Source organism: Protomyctophum bolini (genome assembly GCF_963924005.1).
Source record: "Protomyctophum bolini genome assembly, chromosome: 15".
Classification (NCBI taxonomy): Eukaryota; Metazoa; Chordata; class Actinopteri; order Myctophiformes; family Myctophidae; genus Protomyctophum; species Protomyctophum bolini.
The window spans coordinates 38,419,103-38,441,552 of record NC_137876.1 but is presented as its reverse complement, the minus strand read 5'-3'; the positions used below and the strand labels follow the sequence as shown (position 1 = coordinate 38,441,552).

The following is a 22,450-nucleotide window of genomic DNA, read 5'->3' as shown; positions in this document are numbered from 1 at the left end:
TCAATGTTTGTGTTCCGCAATGTTTGTGTTTACACAAACACTCAAAATTGCCCATTCATTGTCAATGGCATATTATGTTTGTGTTGGGACAAAATTTGGGTTACATACACTAAAAGCTGAACATGGGAGGGGCTATTGCCCCTCGAAAAAAAAACTTGTGTGAAGTGAGGGGCGACAGTGAGGGCAATATTTATATCAGCCAGACGACGTCTTACGTTGTCACTGCCCCAACAATTACATCAGAACTGCCTTAAACAAACATTAAAAGTCCATAGACTTGGCTGGCCTAGGATGTAATTTCGGAAAGCCATGCACTCAAAAACTGTAACCAAATGATATTTTACAAGGAGCAGGAAAGAAAACGGAAACATAATTTACAGTAATTGTTCCAAACGGAACCGTAAATTGGAAATAGCGTTAATTCTTCCTTCCTATAATATTTGCACCAATTATTATTGACCACAAACATAACTCCCTCATCCTACATCATGTTTCATGTGGCTTCATCATATCAATGTACTGTACTGGAGGACAGGTGCTACAGGCCTCAGCTGGACCTTTGTTGTGTATAGCTAACAATATCCATATCCAGTCACCACTATCCTATACCAATCTACGGATGAATAACGGTTTGTGTGTATGCTGAGTAATAAGACACCTAGCACGTTGATATTGGTACTTCTACAAGTTTGAATTGAGGTCTGTTAAATGCAGAACAGAGGTTTTTTTTCTTTTTTTACATACAGTAGGTCAAAAGGCAAGCAATGGAAGGTAAATATGTCATGCCTGCAACTTTAGAAACTAAAATCTTAGCTGGACAAGATGGAATTCTCTGTGACTGACTCACTGCTATGTTATGGTACACCCATACACCACGTGTCCCAATCAGAACTGGGTCAAATATTAGGTTATTGGGTTTCGCATGGTTTTCTTTTGTACCTTTTATCCTACTTTCGCAAGATCCCACGAGTCGACACATTAGGGTAATCTGAAATAACTACCGGATACTGCCAAGGAATAAAAAAAGGGAGAGCCATCCTGTTCGATTTGAAAGTAAAATATTTTCAAATGGGCGATAAATATGAAGGCATTTATTTTTTTGCCTATCTGATGTAAATTGTAGTACTAGCATTAACAGTGGCACATAAACAGCCATGTGTTTTTGGAGCATATTGCATACATTAACTGCTCCAGTGGAGCTGCTCCTATAAGCCTGTGGTACGGGGCAGCTCCCAGGTGTGAATGAATGTGTGTGTGACTGTGAAGCAGGTGCTGCTAAAAAGAATAAAAAGCATTCAAACGTTGTGCACAGCTAACCTATACCATGGAAAAAAGGTAAACTATAAAAACTTTGATTAGAATGTGAAAAATATGTTTTGTGTGTGTGTGTGTGTGTGTGCGCGCGCGCGCGTGCATGCATGTCTGCATGTGCGTGCGCTAGATGTTGCCTGGTCTAAGACATGTGTACACAATTGTGTTGGTTTGTGTATATTGTGTTGATGCCGTGCTGGTGTTGTGTAGTTGTGTTAATGTTGTGTTGTGTACTGTAGCTGCGATGGTGTTGTGTAGTTGTGTTGACGGTGCAGTACTTGCGTTCATATTCGGTGTGTGCTGAAAATGGCGTTAGGTTAGATGGTTTTCCAGATACACAACGGAGACACTCACTCACTCAAATATGCACTTTGTAGCATGTCATTGTGTTAGAATAGATTTAGCGATATCTTTATTGACAACACCTGAGACTATTTGAACAGTCACAGAGCAGTAGATTTCCGGCAGCTACACAAGGTGCACACTCCCAGAGTCAAATTAACATATTTTACCAAAATTGACCATCTATAGCCTCTTGACCATACAAGGAAACATGCGTCATGGTACAGACGTTCAAACGTAGACAGGGTTTACTCTTTACAGCTTTAGAGCCTGAACATACAGCGAACTGGTGCGTCTCTCCATGGATGGTTGGATCTCAGACACATTACCACTGTCTGGCAATGACTTACACCCAGGAGACCTCTCGCTCACCACGCTCACCACGCACACACACACACACACACACACACACACACACACACACACACACACACACACACACACACACACACACACACACACACACACACACACACACACACACACACACACACACACACACACACACACACACACACACACACACACACACACACACACACACACACACACACACACACACACACACACACACACACACACACACACACACACACACACACACACACACCTGACTCCGAGCATCATCCTTCTGCTCTAATACACCTTGTGTCCCTCGGGACAGGTTTTGTTTGAGAATATGGATGTGTGTGTGTGTGTGTGTGTGTGTGTATGCGTGACTGTGTACACGTGTGTGCATGTGTGTGTGCAAGCATGTGCATGTGTGTGTACACGTGTGCATTGCTACTGTACCTTGTGTAGGGTCGTGGCTCTCCCAGAAGACCTTAAACAGCTCCTCAAGGCTGACTTCTTCAGGAGAAAAGACCACCCTCACCACTTCAGTGTGACCTGTGAGACCTACAAGAGTCACGCACACACACGCACGCACGCACGCACGCACACACACACACACACACACAGAGAAATTTCCTTTGATCAAGTTGAAATCATGTGCATTTTAAGTTTCGCTTTGAATATTTCAACAGCATCTTGATGTCATGGCGGTTTCTTGCTCTCATTCTCTCTACTCCTCTCCTTCATGTTTTCATCATAAATGTTGCAGAGTAGCAGGCAGAAGAATTACTGACAGCTCAATCAAAGTCATTCACCACATAACCGTGGCGGCCCTGTTTTCAGTTTAAAAAAAAGGTGAAACTTTTCAAACATAAACATTCATTAGTTTCCAGTATGGGGACATATACCTGTAGACAAAACACAGAATTCTGTAGAGAGTGGGCGATTATGAACTGAATCAGGAAAGTGATCAATGTTGTGAATAAGCTCATATTGCCTATATTCCGTACATTTAGGGCTTGTTTGGACTCAAGCACTGAGACAAATGATGTTTTGAGTGTGTGGGATATCAAAAGTGTGTGTGGGGCTGGACATGACTTTGTTAAAAGCAAGCTCACGACGTGTTGCATCGCCACCATTGAACAAGATTGTATAATACAGGGTTAACGAGAGACAAAGAAGATAACTTTTGGAGGAAGTTGCCAAAAGCACACAGGCACAGTTAGGGGCACCTCGCTCATGCCTGCAGCTGCCAGGACCCCAAAGCTTCAAAAAGCTGCCTCCAGGCATCCTGAGATTGGGGCCCGCTCAAGGTCTCACGCACACACACACACACACACACACACACACACACACACACACACACACACACACACACACACACACACACACACACACACACACACACACACACACACACACACACACACACACACACACACACACACACACACACACACACACACACACACACACACACACACACACACACACACACACACACACACACACACACACCCCAACAGTCTTGTGTTCAGCTGATACATTTACGGTATATGCAAAACAACACCAAATCTGATGTATACACAAGCATGCCACACGCAATAGTCCGACCCCCTACCCCAAACCCTTAACCTAACCTAAACACACGCGGACGCCACGGGTGAGTCTTAACCGGCCACATATGCCGGAACATCAGACTAACGTACAGTACAATGCCCCCCGAAAACAATACTGTCAAAATTTGCTACTGTATGATCCCCGGTTCCTCCTGGCTTTTTGTTGAAGTGTCCTTGAAGCAAGATGCTGAATCACTGTGTCAATGTAGTGTACAAGACCCTGAATCACTGTGTCAATGTAGTGTACAAGACCCTGAATCACTGTGTCAATGTAGTGTACAAGACCCTGAATCACTGTGTCAATGTAGTGTACAAGACCCTGAATCACTGTGTCAATGTAGTGTACAAGACCCTGAATCACTGTGTCAATGTACTGTACAAGACCCTGAATCACTGTGTCAATGTACTGTACAAGACCCTGAATCACTGTGTCAATGTACTGTACAAGACCCTGAATCACTGTGTCAATGTACTGCACATTTCACACTGCATAAAGACCCTGACTCACTGTGTCAATGTACTGCACAAGACCCTGAATCACTGTGTCAATGTACTGCACATTTCACAGTGCTTAAAGGGGCTATAGAAAGACCCTGAATCACTGTGTCAATGTACTGCACATTTCACACTGCATAAAGACCCTGACTCACTGTGTCAATGTACTGCACATTTCACACTGCTTAAAGGGGCTATAGAAATGCAGCCCATAATTTTTTTGAAACTGGGATACATTAGGTCAGAAAACAAAAGGAGTTGAGTGTCTGTCTGTCTGTCTTTTCAATCCCAAGTTGATAAACTTGACAATTTCTCCATCTCGTCTACTTTCCTCACCAATCTGTCTGCCCATCTATCTGTCCATCGGCCCCAGGCTCGGTTGACAGTTCCTCATCATCTGCCCTCACCCCATTCTGTCTGTCTGTCCATCCATCCATCCCTCCCTCTATCGGTCAGTCCTGCCCGGCCCCGGTTGTGATGACAGTTCCTCGGCCTTGTGTTGTCATAGAGTTCTGCTCCGTCACAGCCAATGGAGCGGTGCCCGCGCTCCATCAGCCAATGGACAGACAACCTTCTCACACAGAGAGTGAGAGAGTTTTGCCCTCACTTCACGATTCTCTCCATCTCTCCCATCTCCTTCTTTTTCTCCACTCTGACTTGTTGGGATGGAGGGAGGGAGAAAGAGAGAGAGGGGGTAACACACAAAGCCCTTGGAGGGTTGGACTGAGAAAGTCTTCGTGCCAAGCCAGAAGCGTCCTTCCTCTCTCCTCTCTCTTTGTCCCTAACTTAGTGCTTCCATACAGCCTGCATTCCAGCGATGGAGAAGCACCCGATTTAGCAGCCAAAGACTCCTTACACTCAGAGAAGGAATGAATGAAGACACTGAGACACACCCTAAAAAACTATTTCCATGTATCATAGGTGATAGATGAAAATAGTTTAATAGTGTGTACATTTTGCAAACATAATGATGGGATTAGGCCTAGAGGGGAGCGGGGGAATTGAAAAAGCAAGACGGGTGCACAAACGGAAGCCATTAAATCATTATTTGGAATGAAATAAGACTGCCGTCCTCCATCAGTATGGCCAGCAGACCTCAGGCCTTCACTGAAGGGAGACAGCCATTTGACGTCCACAATCCACAGCCATTTACCGTAATATATATACTTCACACACACAGTAACCTCGGTAGTTGGGAAACGCCGCAGTACAGCGCTGCACAGAGCCCAATCCCTACAAGTAGGTCATGGGAAGGGGAGGGGGGGACGCAGCCCATCTGGAGCAGTGCATTCTGAGTAGTTGACTGCAGATGAAGGTGAAAAAGCAGCAGGATGAGAGAAAGAGAGCTATGCTGCCTCTGTCTCTGGGTCTTTCTCTCATTCTCTTTCTCTGTAATTATGTTTCTATATGAGCATTTCTTACATCTCCAGCCTCTGACTGTCCCACTGATCTCAGCATGAAAGGTCCTACAGCACATACCAGACGAGGCGGTTTGCTGGATTGGTCGATACAGTATGGAGTCTAATGCGGAGGTTCTCAAACTCACAAAGCTGAGAATGCTGGTGGTTTTCTATCCTAACCAGATCGTTAATTGCAATCACCTGCAATGCATGGTGTTCCAGGACTGACCGCTCCCTGATTAGAGGGCTTGACCTACAAGGACACTACACAATAAAATCAGTGATAGTTTAATTCAACGAGTGTACAAATTAAACCGAATGGGAGCCTTACAGGTCCATCAGATTTAAATGAACAATGAGGACTTTTACTGTGCAGATGAATGCATTTAACCACATGAACCCTATTCAAGGCATGTCATAATTCATGAATAAGCTGGGAACATTAAAAACTCAGCTAAAGCTCAAAACACATTGCAATATAATAATTCTTGAAACATTTATGTTTTGTACAAAATGTACAAAATGGTAATGGTGGTCTCCAAGGATTGGAGCGGAGAACCACTGCTCTAGGGATGAAAGAAGTACTAGCATGATTTACTTAAGTAAAAGTATCAATACCGCAATGATAAACTCTGTTACAAGTAGAAGCCCCCTATTAAAATGAGTGCAAAATTACCAGCATCAAAATATAGTACCAAAAGTAAAAGTACTCATTGTGCAGTGCAGAATGTCCCATTTCACAAGTTCAGAATGTATAAAACATGAAAATCTTGAAAATAATAGCCGATCTACAATCTCACAATGCATCACATTGCGACGCAATGTGAGCTTGTAGATCTGCTATTTTTAAATGGCCGAAATATATATACGGCTGAAGTGGTTAGTATGTTTTGTAATAATAATAATAAAAAGCTCTGGGGTGCCGGAAAGACATGGCCGCTTTTACTCTCTGAAAAAAAAATCACACCTGTGTGAACCAAGTGGTGCAACTCCCCTCTCTCTCTCTCTCTCTCTCATTAGAGACACAGCACTACCCCTCTCTCTGTTTCTGGCGCCCCCTACTGGTATAAATGAGTAACATACTCGTGCTCATAGACACAGGTACACAGGTACACGGACAAAGCTGGATGTAGAAGTGGTTGCACCACTTAAAAACAGGAAAAAATTCAGAATATTCTCCCCTCGCCTGGTATCATTGAGGATGTGCTAGGAAGTGAACACACGTCCAATGCATGCGTCGGTTGGATTCCATAGGACGTGTGGACACGTCGGATGGACGGAAACGGTTAACGCAGATGGTTTGCTCCAGGTCTGCTCATGAGGACCTCGACAACAACGCAAGTGTAAAAAAAAGAAGCTGAACAGAGTCCAGGTCTGGTCAGCCTGTGTGTGCACAAAACGAGCATGCGCGTGACAATTTCACGGGACTGCGCCCACGTGAATGCGCTTGCGTTGTCGCACCTTGACTTCTCCGCATGTACCGAAAGAAAACGCAGGCGTCAGTGAAAATGAATTACTAGGCACGTTAATCGCTGCTCGTTTGAAAGGACCTTAACTATAAACTAAAGGTTTCATAATAATAATTGTAGTTGAGTAAAAGTTCAATATTTTCCTTTGAAATGTAGGGAGAGGCAAAAGTATTGAGAATTATAAATACTGAAGAAAATAAAAAAGAATACCTCAAAATTGTACTTAAGTAATATAGCACTTGAGTACAGTATGTACTTAGTTACTTTCCACCTCTGGGTATACATACAGTACATGACGGGGTTGCAATACCTGAGGACACCTCTTCATAGTTGGGGTTGGTGGTGAAACCTCCAGCGTAGCCCACCTGGGTAGAAAAGACTCCAGATCTCTGCCAGAAACGCTTCTCGACTCCCCAGAAACAGCCCATACCTAAGTGAATCAGAAACACACACACGCACACACGCACACACACACACACACACACACACACACACACACACACACACACACACACACACACACACACACACACACACACACACACACACACACACACACACACACACACACACACACACACACACACACACACATTCACTTGCATTTAACAGGCACCAGACAGGGACACGTTCAATAGTAGAATTGTTAAGTCAAACGTTTTATCTCCGAATCTGTGTATGTAGACAGTAGACAGCGGATGATCATTATATAGTGTGGATTTATTTCTTGAGGAAAACAACACACACCATCACCCATCACCATGAACTACAGCGTGGAGAGAAGCATGCTTCCTGGGGTCTCACCAAACATGACGGTCTCCATGCCTTCTGGGAAAGGCTCTGCCATAGGGTTGCCGTTGACTGCATGCTTCTCTGGAAGGGAGAGACACAGTGTGAAATGATCACTTCAGAGCCTTTGAATCAGCACATAACTTGTTTTTAACCCGCTGAAACGAGTTACTTTGTGAGAACAAACACAACAAATGTCACACACACACCCAAGAGAAAGGTGTCGTTTCTTTAATTGCCGACAGCGCACAAGGAGAAAAAAGCATAAAGAAAAACTAAACTGCATTTTGCAGTTTCTTTAGTCTATGTTGTTTTTCCTTCCGTTTAGTGTTTTTGTTCTACACTGGGTTGTTTTGCCTGTCAAAGCTGGGCTTGTGGTGTGTACACTGTACACCATGGGCTATCTGTTTGTTTTTTATCAAGTGAAACATCCTCTACTCATCCAGGGCATGATCCTGATCCGTGTACACACCAGAACATAGAATACAATACATGCGCCCAGCCAGCATAATACGATATGAAGACAACACAAGAGTCTGAAACTGAAAGGCCGACAAAAACACAACTGAAACAGAGCCAGAGCAGTGGATGATGAATCTCAATCTTTTTCATGTCAACAACCCCCAAGTTAATATGTACTGTATTGGGCAGTGGACCCCCATCTGCCAGGCATCCACATACATTTTCTTTTTAAAGTGGTTTAACTGATTTTTACGTAATATTAACTCGTTTTTCTGTGCAACCCTCTCACCAGCCATACGCCATAGCCCTCAGCCCTGGAAGACAGAAGATTATAGCCAGCTTTGACCACAGTCTGCGGCCACTCTCTTCCACGCACGCAATTAATCAGAATTAAATGGTAAATGATCTGATATGTTACGTGTATATACTGTGCAAGGCTTGGCACCAGCTGGTGCAGAACAATACTACACACTGAGGAAGCAGGTCAGAGCTTGACAAAAGAGAACTAGCCTCCTGCCTGAACCTCGCAGCAGGGCCAAGGACTCCGACAGACAGCAGACCTAGAGCTGCCTTAATCTGTGCCACCTCAGAAAATGCCCAATAAGTAAAACAAACTTGACACGCCCTGCGTTGGAAAGCACGGGTGGGGGGTCGGGTCGGGTCGGGTCGGTGGTACTGATATGCCAACTGTGCTGTGTTGGAATTAGAGCTCTAAACGGGAAAGAAGTGTGTGTGTGTGTGTGTGTGTGTGCGTGTGTCTGTGTGTGTGTGTGTGTGTGTGTGTGTGTGTGTAGTAGTCCACAGATGTGAGGGGAGGATTAGCGCTTAAGAAGACTGAGGTGACTTAGCATGTAAATCTGCACTGAGCAATGGCGGGTTTGCACTGCAACCACTAATATTAGTCTTGGGATAAACAGGCCACGGGGTTCAGTGCCAGCTAGAGCATGCACACACATACACACACAGCATGCACAGAGCATGCACACACATACACACACAGCATGCATGGCTTAAGCAGACCCCAACAATGTCTGTTTACTGAGAATGCCATGCGTGATTCCTCTCTGATCAGTTAGTGTCATGGTGTGTGACATTAACTTGGAAAAATGCATTGTAGTGTATATGTCTAATCTCTAAACAACAGCTAGGCTTTGTGTAATCTGCCAAAACTGCATTAATATTCTGTTGCCATTGACATGCGATGCCCAGGCCAAGAGCAAAGTGCTACCTACAGTATGTACACTTTACAGTAGGACATAGGATTGACTGTGTAGGTTCCAGCAATTACTGAACAAAAACAGTGGTAGATGATCAAAATAAACAAATTAATCTCTGCCAGTCCTCTGTTCAGAGTTGGACAGACTAAAGTTAATGTTGTTCATTTAATAATAGTTACTCTAATTCAGTTTGTTCATGGCTCTATACTGAGCATGACACATACAGCTGCAGAAGAGGAGTATACTGTCCTTTTGTATTGTGATGATGCATTTGATATGACATACGTTATAGCTAGTGGCTGAAAGAATAATTGTACCGTTTGGGAACTTATAATACTTTTCTGCAAAAACATGTTCAAAGTAAATGTAACTGCAAGCATGAATGAAAATGCATGCAACATGACATTGACTCATACAGTACATTTCCATATTAAACACAGTGACAGTACATTAGTATTACTTTCACTTCCACAATGTGATCTTTGGCCTTCAAACAAATAAGTAGAAAGAATTGAAGTACATATGTGAATTGAAGTATAATATAAGTGCATGATAGTAAATGAGAAATTCACCATGGCTTCAATAGATCTATAGTTACACTTTATTGCAGGCTGGGCAAAATGGACAAAAGCTAAATTTGACCAAATATACCTCAAAATCGATATTGTGACGATATCGTATTGTGATGATATCTTTTTTTTAATGTACAAGAATAGCATTGCACTGCGTTGCAATGTGTCAAATATGGCTTAAGTGATTACAACCAGGAAAAGACCAGAAGATATGTAATCTAATATCACAATATTGTCAGTCGTTAGGCTGATGCCTAACATCAGAAAAACAAAACAATGAGAAGAAAATACACTGAATAAGTGCCCATCGTTTTCCAATAACCTGTACCACCAGTAATGTTTCTTGAGAAGAAACATTACATCAACATAAGCACCACAGTACATAAGCTAATATCATGCCCAGTGTTGCCATTTCAGAGCATTTTAATATTAAGACAAAATTGCCGGTGCTCTCATGGATAACAGATTGTGAGGTCTGCTATGACGTCACAGAGGCCTAGCTGTCCTCAGGCAGTCCCCTATGTACACTATATTGCTGTGCCAGTACAGCCTTTCTCCCAGCATGCATCTTTGGCACTCCTAGGTCATGTTGACGGGCACAGTGTCCGTGCCATCAAAGCCAGTGTGCATTGGCCCATAGGGTTGGTCGGGTGACTTAGGAAATACAGAAATCTTCTTCATCTCTTTTGGTCTAGGTCTCTCTTTTCTGCCCAAAGCAATAATAAATAAATCATCAAAGTTGCCAAAAGGACAAAGAAATAGAGTGCGAATGGGCGAGGGACTGAGCTTGTGTGCGGAGGAGAGGAGAGGACAGGAGAGGAGGCTGCCAAGCCAATAAAAGGAGTAAATAGCCAGTGAAAAGCAACAGATGAGTGTAGCGGGGAGGCAGAAAGAGATTATTTTGGCTTCCAGGCCTCCATCCCTTTGGGTGCTAAAAAAAGAGCCCAAGTACTCAAACAAACAAATCAACAAATGAGCACAAAACAATAAAGGAGGAAAGAAAAATGACAAAGACTACAGACCCATGATTCTCCTCTCCTCCATCTCAACTGCTCTCATTTCGGCACCCTCTTTCCTCACACCATTATTCTCATCATCTTTCACTCTCTTTACAAAGGCATGGAAGTATTCTCTCACACACACACACACACACACACACACACACACACACACACACACACACACACACACACACACACACACACACACACACACACACACACACACACACACACACACACACACACACACACACACACACACACACACACACACACACACACACACACACACACACACACACACACACACACACACACACACACACACACACACACACACACACACACACACACACACACACACACAGTGACCAACCACTGTTGTGGGTATTTCTCCCATGGAGCAGCTGGCAGAGATCCAGACAGTGCCAGGCTGGCTCCTTTCATTGTCTAACCCAGCAGTCACCCCCTGCTAGCCCAGCGCCCACAACACACACACACACACACACACACACACACACCCCGAACAAACTGTGTGAATACCCTCACTACGCTGCCTCACTACGCCAGCAAAAGGAAAGCAAGGAAGAACAAAAAAAACAAGTAGGGAGGGTGAGTGGCTGAGTTCACAAAAGAAGAACCCGTCTCAATATGGGGGACACATGTGAATGGGATTTCTTTTGCCAACTTGGAAAAATAAATCATTTGGGGTTCATTTGGTGGGGGGGGGGGGGGGGGGGTCGCGAGGATATCTGAAAAGCGCAACGTGTACAGTGCAGCGGGAACCACAGGCGGAATACTTGGGTCTGCTTTTGTCGTTTTGCAGGCGGCTGGACCGGACCCAAGACCTTCGGAAAGCCCCGTGCTCTGCCATTCGCGATTTGTCACCTTCGGTGAAAGGGGGTACAGGAATTGATCGATCTGTTTTGCTTTGGCGGACGGCATTGTCTTCATCACAGCTCAGAGGATATTTAGTCTTTGTTACCCTCTGGTTCCGGCCGTGGTCCTGCTTTTCCTTATAGCCAGAGAGGTCCGAGTGTTGCTCCTGCGGCTCCGCTCTCTCAGAGAGACACGGGAGAAGGAGAGGCACCGTCCCTGGGCGCCAAAAGCTGGCGACGGAAGGGTTGAATTCCCGGCTGCCGTTCATTACCTTCCAAAACCCATTCCCTCTCTTTCTCTCTTCACACAGGTTGGCAGAGTGTCAGGCACGAGGCGAAGGAGGAGGCTGGCGCTTTATAGCAGTGCCAACACTACCCTTTACTGTACGGCAGCATAGGGTAGGGGGAGCAAGAACTGGGCAAGGGGAGGGGAGGGGAGGAGAGGGGAGAAGCTGGTAGGAGGTGGTCTGATTTGGGGGACAGAGAAAGAGGTATGTCAAAAGAAGACTAATTCTGCAGGCTCTGAAGCTGCTGGCTGCCATGCCCCCTCCATAGACACACAGACGCACATGCACGCACCTGCACGTGCACACACACACACACACACACACACACACACGCACACAGAGGTTGGATGACAGCTGTCCTTGTGTTGCACGTAGCTTCTATCTATTCATTGAGGCAGAGAGCGTCTAGACTCCGGAGAGTAGAACCCTCATTCCATCCATGCATTCCATACATACTGTATCCTAGCAACGGAAACAGTTGCTATGGAGAAGACTACCTACTATAGCACGAGCACACACACACACACACACACACACACACACACACACACACACACACACACACACACACACACACACACACACACACACACACACACACACACACACACACACAGTCACACACACACACACACACAGTCACACACACACACACACACACACACACACTTCAAGCAAAATGGAGGAACATCCTCCCTGGGCCTTCTAAACTATACAGTATCTACTCTGGAGCGCGACTGGCGGGAGGGAAAAGGGGAAGACATCCTCCTTGTCAACACGGATGATTTTTAACTGTGGATTTAAAGGGAAATGTATGAGGAGAAATGTGCCTGCCAGCCATACCCCTGTTAAATATGAGCAAATCCCATTAGTCTCCGTGCTGTGCTCCATTTCATTGTCACCATCTCATGCATTCTCTCCTTCTGATAGGTATGAAAGGCAAAAAAGGGAGAGGTAAAGAAAATAGGTAGGACATTGTTGAGCACAGTGGAGACAGGAGGAGACTGGCCAGATATAATGCGCACAATATATCTTTGCAATGAAACTGTCTTAGGAGTTATAGTGAACCATGTTACAAAGATTGATTTCGGTCAGCTGACCCCACACCCCTCCATCCTGGTTGTAAGAGATATTGGCAGTCTCTGGCGCACTGACTCAAAATAATGACTGCTGTGCCCCTACCATGTAGCAATCTGCCACTGGATCAGTCTCACCAAGGTCGAACGGGGAGAGGAAAGGCATGCGGACAGAGCAAGAAGCCTATACCACTTTCAACCTGGCCTCTCGATTTTGGGCGTGTCATTATAGGCGAAGATCTTCAAAACATTTGGAAATAATGTAAAGGAAAACAAAAAAAATCTCAAATAGCAGAACTACAAGCTCACAATGGATCACGATGCGACGCATTGTTAGCTTGTAGATCGTCGATATTGTTTGTTAATACTTTTACGCCAAATTATAAGGCTTGGGTTGTTATCAAGGAAACAGGAAGGGTGAGGTAAGAAGAGGGCCTGAAGCTGATCACGAACCATTGCAGTGGTCATACTCATCACAGCAGAGAGGAACATGGTGCATACACCAAACACACACCTATGGACAGTTGGACACATGCCCACACACAAGCAAGAACATATGAGCATGCATGTGCACCGTGTGTAGCACACACACACACACACACACACACACACACACACACACACACACACACACACACACACAGAGAAATTGGACTTGTCTTTGCCATCCCCTAAAATAGATGTTCTCACAACCAGCCCAAACCAATGCAACAGAGGCACTCTGTTGAATCACAACACACACACACACACACACACACACAACTACCCCATCCCCACCTAAGCTTCCCCCCCACGGTGACAGGGGAGGAACAGATTTCCGCCATGCGGTGTCTCCGAGCTGCTCCGACAGACGGAGCAGGAATTTACGACGGGGCGGAGCCTTCATGCGCATAATGCCCAGATGGACCCCTGGACACTGCGGCACCGCTACCTCCCATACGCACGCACGCACACACTCCAATAACTCCCACAATGCAGTGCGCGGCCACTCAAGGCAGAGTAGGCGATGAGGGTGAGCACCGGGTTCAACTCTCACCATGTTGCTCCTATCACATACTTCCATACGCCCTCCCGTCCCAAAATAATATAGTGGATGCCTGGAATAAAGAATCAGTGAATAGAGAGACTGAGATGAGCTGGAGAGGTGTAACTCTATTAGAGGGAGAGAGAGAGAGGGATAAAATGATAAACAGGAAATAGAGGGGGATGGAACTAGTAGTAGGGGGATGTCATCTTCTTATCAGCCAACCGATTTAGCCCGATCCGCGCTAATCTTTATCCACAGGTGTGAGAGGTAAATGCCGGGCTGCAAGGATTAAAACTTTTTTCTTTTCTTCTGTTTTTTTAATCACAGAAGAGATTATTTCTTATTCTTATACATTCGTGGTCTGAATTATTGGCACCCATTACAGGGAGTGAGGGGACCCATGCAATTGTGTTGATAAATTACTTTTTATGCATAAAAACCCCTTGATCTTCACAGCTTCATTATTATACTCAGCACTAGTACAAGCCAAGGTAGATTTTTTGCATCATTCACACTGCAAAAAGGTACACCATCTTGGACAAGCAGCATACCTCGACTTCGGCAGCCATTACAATATCGCTATGAATTGGACTAACAAAATCTATAGAGGTTTATGCAAGTACCTGTCCCCGTCTCTTGTGTGTTTTACTTCTGCCAAGCCCCTACAACGCATATCAATGTGTTTTCACTCCCACGCCGTGCTCTAAGCAAACGTACGTGAGCGTGCTATTGAATATCTGGATGACTCAGTACTTGCCTATGAGCCCATTTACACCTGGTATTAAAGCTCCAATCCGGGACTTATTTTAAGGAAACAATGAAATTTGAACCAATCTGTTTGTGCATAGAATACATAGGTATACTTGATGTACATGTATGCAGTTCCCCTGATTCTACACACAAGCCATTGCTGCTAAGAGATTTTAAAAGAGTGCCATATCAACTATCAGGCTGAATTTTATTTTCAGTATTATCTCTATTATTAACTTGTATATTGTTGTTGTTGTTGTCAGCAGCCTTGTGGAACATGCCACACCAAGATGTCACCGATTGTACTCGCCTACCCTCTTGAGTGACAAGAGGGTAGGCAAAGGCGTCTTCATTCATTATGATTCTTGACAATATGGGGTAACTAGCACATGGTGGGCCCCCATGCAGGAAGAGAAGATATACAGTTTGTTTGTTGCTTTGTTCTTATCCAATATCCATGATTTGTTTTTCCTTATTTTGTCAGTTTGGGGGATTCAGCAATGTTTTCTTATTTTTGCTTTTCCCTTAGGAGCTAAGAGCAAATTTAGCTCTAGAAAAAAACACTCTCAATGTGTTTTACTGGTTAAATAAAGGTTAAATGATAAAAGAGTCGCGAGCATGTCGGCAGGAGACTCCCGACGAGAAGCTCCCGTCGCTTGCCGTCCATATCGCCTTATCGCCGCGTCGGAACCCGTTGATGAAGAACCAAACGTCAGTTGCCGATGTCGGGAGCAACGCTATCCATGTTGTAGTGATGAGGGGGGTAAATTATTCCACTGTAGAGTGGACTTCTAGTCTGCTCGTCATGTTTCAGGGCTGACTACTGGTGTAGTGTGTGAACTAGATACCATATTCTCAATATCAACTCTCAATTAATATATATATATGTAATACCAATCAATCAACTCCAGTCTCCAAATCAACTCCAAAGCAAGACTAGCAAAAATAACGGCATCTTTGTTTTAATCGACTAAATATCGTAGGATTTTAGTCAACTAAATCAACTGTAGATTTTGTCGACTAAAATGTATTTTGGCGGGCCTTGATGCCATTGTAATGACTGATTTTAGCCGAATAGCCTGTAGATCTGCTATTTTCAGCATGCAACCAAGTGTAAAATGACTTAGTCCCTTCCTAACATTTTATTTGTTGACGAAATTGTCAGTATATTTAGTCTTAGTTTTAGTCATCATAGCTTAGTTTTAATTTAGTTTTCGTCAGTGAAAAAAGGTAGTCGACGAACATTTTTTGTCTTAGTTTTAGTCAACGAAATCACTGATTGGGATCAAATCTGCAAGCCCGCTTCTGGCAGAAGGGCCTTGAGATCAGATCTCTGCCGAGATCAGACAGGTGTGTGTGTGTGAATACAATCTGCATAACCGCATCGCACTTTGTTAGAAAGTTACCACTGGGACGAAATATCATCACTTCCGATAATCTCTCCGGCCGTCGAGTCAAGGTTATATAGCCAAATCAGTTATGGTAGCTTTTGAAGTAGAGATGCATGATAAAATCGGTAGCGTATCGGAATCGGCCATAAAAATACCATATCGGTATCGGATCAGTCTCAAAATAATGCAGATTATTTTCACCAATATATGACGCAATAATAATGTGACCGTCAAAGTCTAAATTCAGTAGTGAAAACAGACACTTAAGAAAAAGAGAATATTTATTGATTGATTGAATACTTTATTAACAGGCCTTGGGCCAAGTCCCTATAGGGCCAAGTCCCTATAGGGCCTACTGAACTAGGCTTGTTTCCATTGTGGTCCTCTGTATAATATCGGAATCGGTCAAAATCGGTATCGGCAGATATGACCCTGCAAATAATCGGAGATCAGATATCGGTCATAATTTCATAATCGTGCACCGCTAATTTAAAGTAGCATTTAAATTGCTAACATATAGAGATGGACATTAGATTCCTGTAACTGGCCAACAAGCCAATTAATTGACAGATAACATGCCTGTTAAGTGTAAGACCGACCCCAGCATGATGCATTCGTTCTCACCCGTCATCATTACTTTCCTGCATCCATATAGTATAATAGGTTTCCTATAAAACCATGAGTGCTGTTTAAAGTTAAACACTTCAGGCCTATAGTTGTTTAGCTCACAATGCATCACTGCATTCATGTGAGCTTGTAGAACTGCTATGTTGGCTGTGTATTACTTGTTTTGGAAATGTTTGAAAATGTCTAAAAGTGTTTGCCTCTAATGGCATGCCCAAAACAGGGATGCCAGGTTGAAAGTGGTTCATTTTGGACACAAGTTTAGGCAAGCACTGAGCCAACCAGATATTCTACAACACACTTGCATACTTTGGCTCAGAATCTGAGCTGGGAATGAAAGCCCATTGGGATACACTGCAAGAGCCTAATGCATGTTGTTTATAATTACACCAGGATAAAACAAATCTGTAAGGATTAAGTACTCACAGAAATGTCACCCACTAATTAGCACTTGCAGAAAATGCAGTTTTGTTATTGCCATTATGAAGACGTTTTAGCAGTTACTGAATGTTAATGGTGCGATGTTATTGTGCGAGTCAAAGTTTCAATATTATTTTAATGGCATGGTTAAAAAAAATACTATTTTGAAATTACTGGGTTAATAAATTACTGTTTTGTAGCCTAATACTAAGTGTGAGGAGAAGGAAGCTGTGGAGATCAAATGTATTTTGTTTATGTAGCCCATCTAGTTTTACAAAATCTTTAAATCTATAAAAACAAACATGAAAACAGGAAGAAGTCTCAGGTCACCATGGTGTAGAATATAGACTGTAGCAGTGTGGTAAATTATAAGTTTTCAATGTAATGGGTCCCGGGACCCAGGGGTGGTCTTTTAGATGGGTCCCAGGGACATTTTATAAGTCCTACTTCAATGACGTTAGAGTACAGTACAGTACAGTACTACAGAATTCCATCCCAGGACCCCCAGAGGGTGACATGATTGTGTCTATTCTCAATATAGTGAGTCTAGGGATGCAGGATGCAAGAATGCACAAAATAAAAGCATGAACACACAGCACAAACAAAATGGCTATTCGTTATTAAAGCACAAATGTACACAATCAATAATCTTCCCTCCCATATCATATGTAGGCTATAGCCTTAGCCTAGGTAACTTACTCTTCATAAGTTAGCATGTAAACAGCTTAATACTTTGTTTTTTTAGGCACCAATGTCACAAAATCACATTTCTTCTAATAATTTGCATATTTATTTGCAAAAGGTAACAAATTGCGATTCATTACACGATTAGTCATAGTCTGGTGGGCCCCAAATTAAGGGGACGAAAGAATACTAATACTTTGTAAATGAATATGCAGCTTGGCTTTGCATCTGATCTAACTACATAACAACCTCGCCCAGGCTTTCCACTAAACTACATTAGCCTCAGGACCAATCCTCATTGGTTAATAACTTAATAAGTGACCAACCGAATGGCCAGCCCAATCCTCATGTTGGCCTGTTGTTTATGTGCCTAGTTCGGATAGCCTACAGAAATAATCGCGCTTCATCGGTGTGTGTGATTTTATGTGTTTTAGTCACGTAACAAAACCTTTTTTTTATGGTGCCAGTCAGTGTTAAAGAGTGTTTCTGCAAGAGACGTGTTGTTGTTGTCATCATTTACCTGACACGACCATTTTGTCCTCCCTCCCCTTCAGAGCGTGGTCTTTATTGGCCGGCAGCTGGCTTTTATCTGACATGTCAGCAACAGCAAGCGACAGGAGAAGGTTAAGGACAAGAAGAAGAAGCGACCTGTGTCTGTGCTTTGGTAGAGAATAAACGTGTCTGACTCTGAGTGTTCCGGGTACGTTAACGTGGCTGACTCTTCCGGGTAGCGGAATCCTCCTCCATTGAGCCATCATCATCATGCCGTTCAGCTGGGGGAGGAGTGAAGAGACGACGGCGAGTCGCGCATAACTATGAATATTCATGGTGCGTGGGCCACGTCGTGCACTGCATATTAACTAGTCAGAGGGTTAATATGACTTTGGCACAAAAGCCTACAGTGCACCGTGTGCGGGAACGAAATTAAATTTAAATAAATATCCACATTAAGAACGCCGTTCAGCATGCAAATTAGCTCTCACTCACTTCTACCCATGCCCCCCCGCCCCTCGCACACACACACACCCCCCCATTCACTCTCACTTTTGTGGGAGGTGCTCCAGGCTGCAAAGAGGCTGTGTAGGTATAGGTTTCCCTTTGTGGTCATTTCAAATCAGGGAAATCAAAAATCATCTTTGGGGTTAATCTTCAGTGTTATAGTTTCAACAGTCCCCACTAATGGCATCAAAGGCATGACATGAGTGACCGGAATGAGCAACACTGTGTTTCTGTTTTTCAACATTGAACTATTATTCTAGTGTTAATGAATCAAGGTATCTTATAGCTGGCTACCACAGCAGAGCATAATATGGTTATGAACAACTAGCTTTGATTTACATACATTATTATATGAACACTTTGAAGAAAGATAGACAGACAGACAGACAGACAGACAGACAGACAGACAGACAGACAGACAGACAGACAGGTCGGTCGATAGATCAAGATAGATAGATGGATGGATCCTATAGGCCTAACATTCAGGGTACGAAAGGTACCTGTAAAACAAAATGAAGTAGACTGTCTGCACACTGGAAATACTGCAACAGCTCCGCTGTATTTCATTGCATCTAAATATTCCGACACAATATGCACTCCTTTTGTGTTACTGCTGCTTGTCTTGCACCTGCATCGGCCACAGATGTGCATGCACTCCTCATGCGACCAAAGGTATACCTGTCCCAGGTTGATAAAAACACTAGAATATAGCAATATTCTCTTTTACAAATATGGAATGATTATCAACTTGATTTATTGAGTTTTACAAATTAACAAATTCCAATGTCTCAGCCATACAAAGCCACTATAGTGTCTCCAAAATCTTTTAGCCTGTGACCCAAAAGAGAAATTAAACGTTTGCCCGGGACCCAAACTATAGTGAAAATAGCTGACCTATACCAACTCACGAGTCACAACGTGGCACGAAGCGTCACGTTGTAAGCTTGTAGATCGGGTATTTTCACTACTTCTTAAACATTTGTTTTTAATTGAGTTTTGTTTTTAATTCATGAAAATATCTGCTTTTTGGGAATGTTTTTTTTGTTTTATGTTTGGAAATATTAATAATTCAAAACAAAACATGGGAAACAAAAAATAAAGGGCCCCATAAATAAAGGGTTTGGGAAACAGTGGGCTATACAGTGGCTTCTATTTTCTCACAACCACGACCAGACAATTCCGGAAGTGGTCAGTTTCACACTCACAAAATATGTGGTATAACACAGTCAGGTACATTCCCACCGAGGTGGTGTGGCTATATGTGACAACGGCGATCATTATTGAGAGGGAATTTAAACATTTATGCATAATGTTCTGCACCAGCTGATTGCTATTCTATCAGTAACAAGGGAATAATTCAAGGCATTATTCCTGTATCCTGCAAAGCCGGAATAACATCACGTCTTAATGCACCCCACTTCCTTCCTCTCTCTCTCTCTCTCTCTCTCTCTCTCTCTCTCTCTCTCTCTCTCTCTCTCTCTCTCTCTCTCTCTCTCTCTCTCTCTCTCTCTCTCTCTCTCTCTCTCTCTCTCTCTCTCTCTCTCTCTCTCTCTCTCTCTCTCTCTCTCTCTCTCTCTCTCTCTCTCTCTCTCTCTCTCATCTGCAGTGGAAATGAAGCCCAATCACCTGCGGAGGAACTAGGGGCTGCACATGGGACTTTGCAATGCAAATGCCAGGTAATTACCCCAAAGCTACAAGAGTGGAAAGCTCACCAGTGAAAAGAGTCCACGCAGAGAGAGAGAGAGAGAGAGAGAGAGAGAGCAGTGGTGGAAAGTAACTAAGTACATTTACTAGACCTGACCTCAAAATAAAATAAAAAAATCTTCTAAATCCTTCATTTTTCTGAAATAAATATTTCCACGATTTTTCAAAAATAGCAGCTATGAGCTTGTAGATCTGCTATTTTTCAATAGCTAAATTATAACATAATGTTTAAAACACCAAAAGGGGTTCCCGCCCAAAATGGGTTAAGTACTAAATGGTAAATGGTGCATTTATATAGCGCTCTTATCCAAGGCGCTTTACACAGATTGTGCATTACATTCACCCATTCACACAGACAGCGATGTCGGAGGAGACCATGCAAGGCACCAACCTGCTCATCAGGAGCAATTAGGGGTTCAGTGGCACTTCAACACTAACTCTGGGGGAGCTCAAGATCCAACTGTGAACCTCACCGTTCCCATCCGGCCGCTCTACCGGCCACTCTCACTCATTTTATGGAATATGTAAAAAAGTAAAGGGTCAAATTAATATAATCATGTAAAACTATAAATGAAATTAAATAAATAAAGATTAAATGAAATGAACTCTAGCTACCCCTGAGCCACTGCCACCCCGTACTGTAGCCTACTTAAGTACAATTTGTACTTTTCTTGAGTATTTCCAATACTTTTACTTCTACTCCACTACATCTCGGATCCAAAGTATTGTACTTGTACTCCATTACATTTCCAAAATATTTTTAAACATTTGAAAAGTTATTAAATAGGACATTCTGCATAATGAGTACTTTTCCTTTTGGTATACATTAAGTACATTTCGATGCCGATACGTTTTTTACTCAAGTCAATTTTGAATTCCGGACTTTTACTTTATAGTTGTAGGCCTAACTGAGTATTTCTACATTCAGTATTGATACTTTTACTTAAGTAAGAAATAAGAGTACTTTTTCCACCACAGAGAGAGAGAGATGAACTGAACGTGGGGTTCACATGGCTGTTGAATTTGATGCTGGCTGATTGGGGCACTCTGGAACGCTGTAGGGAGAGGAGAGGAGAGGAGATCGCAGGAGAGGAGAGGAGAGGAGAGGAGGAGGGGGGCAGCTATGGGATGAGAACCACGTACAGGCAGAGAACCCACGGTGTTTGATAATTTCCTCCCTCTGTGTGTGTGTGTGTGTGTGTGTGTGTGTGTGTGTGTGTGTGTGTGTGTGTGCGCGCGTGCGTGTACAAGTGCATTGTGTATATCCTCAATTGATCGACCCATTTAGGGCTTCCCCCAGTCTCAGGAAAGATCTACTCATGCCTGTAGCCGCTGCACACTGTTACATCTTAAGTTCAGATGGACCCCATTATGGTGTAGCCGCTTCACACTGTTACATCTTCAGATAGACCCCATTATGGTGTAGCCGCTGCACACTGTTACATCTTAAGTTCAGATGGACCCCATTATGGTGTAGCCGCTTCACACTGTTACATCTTCAGATAGACCCCATTATGGTGTAGCCGCTGCACACTGTTACATCTTAAGTTCAGATGGACCCCATTATGGTGTAGCCGCTTCACACTGTTACATCTTCAGA

The 22,450-nt window shown here is 43.5% G+C and overlaps 1 protein-coding gene across 1 annotated transcript in view; it reads right to left on the bottom strand.

Annotated features, from left to right (window-relative positions):
- Nucleotides 1–18,877, bottom strand: part of msrab (methionine sulfoxide reductase Ab) — a 46,692-nt gene extending 27,815 nt beyond the window's left edge. Inside the window, exons 1-4 of the mRNA XM_080783937.1 lie at nucleotides 18,668–18,877; nucleotides 7,774–7,842; nucleotides 7,280–7,399; nucleotides 2,446–2,550 (exon numbers count right to left, since the gene is read on the bottom strand). Of these exons, the coding sequence (XP_080640063.1) occupies nucleotides 2,446–2,550; nucleotides 7,280–7,399; nucleotides 7,774–7,842; nucleotides 18,668–18,743 (370 nt within the window). The 5' untranslated portion in view covers nucleotides 18,744–18,877. The remainder of the gene's footprint in view (nucleotides 1–2,445; nucleotides 2,551–7,279; nucleotides 7,400–7,773; nucleotides 7,843–18,667) is intronic.
- Nucleotides 18,878–22,450: the final 3,573 nt, after the last annotated feature.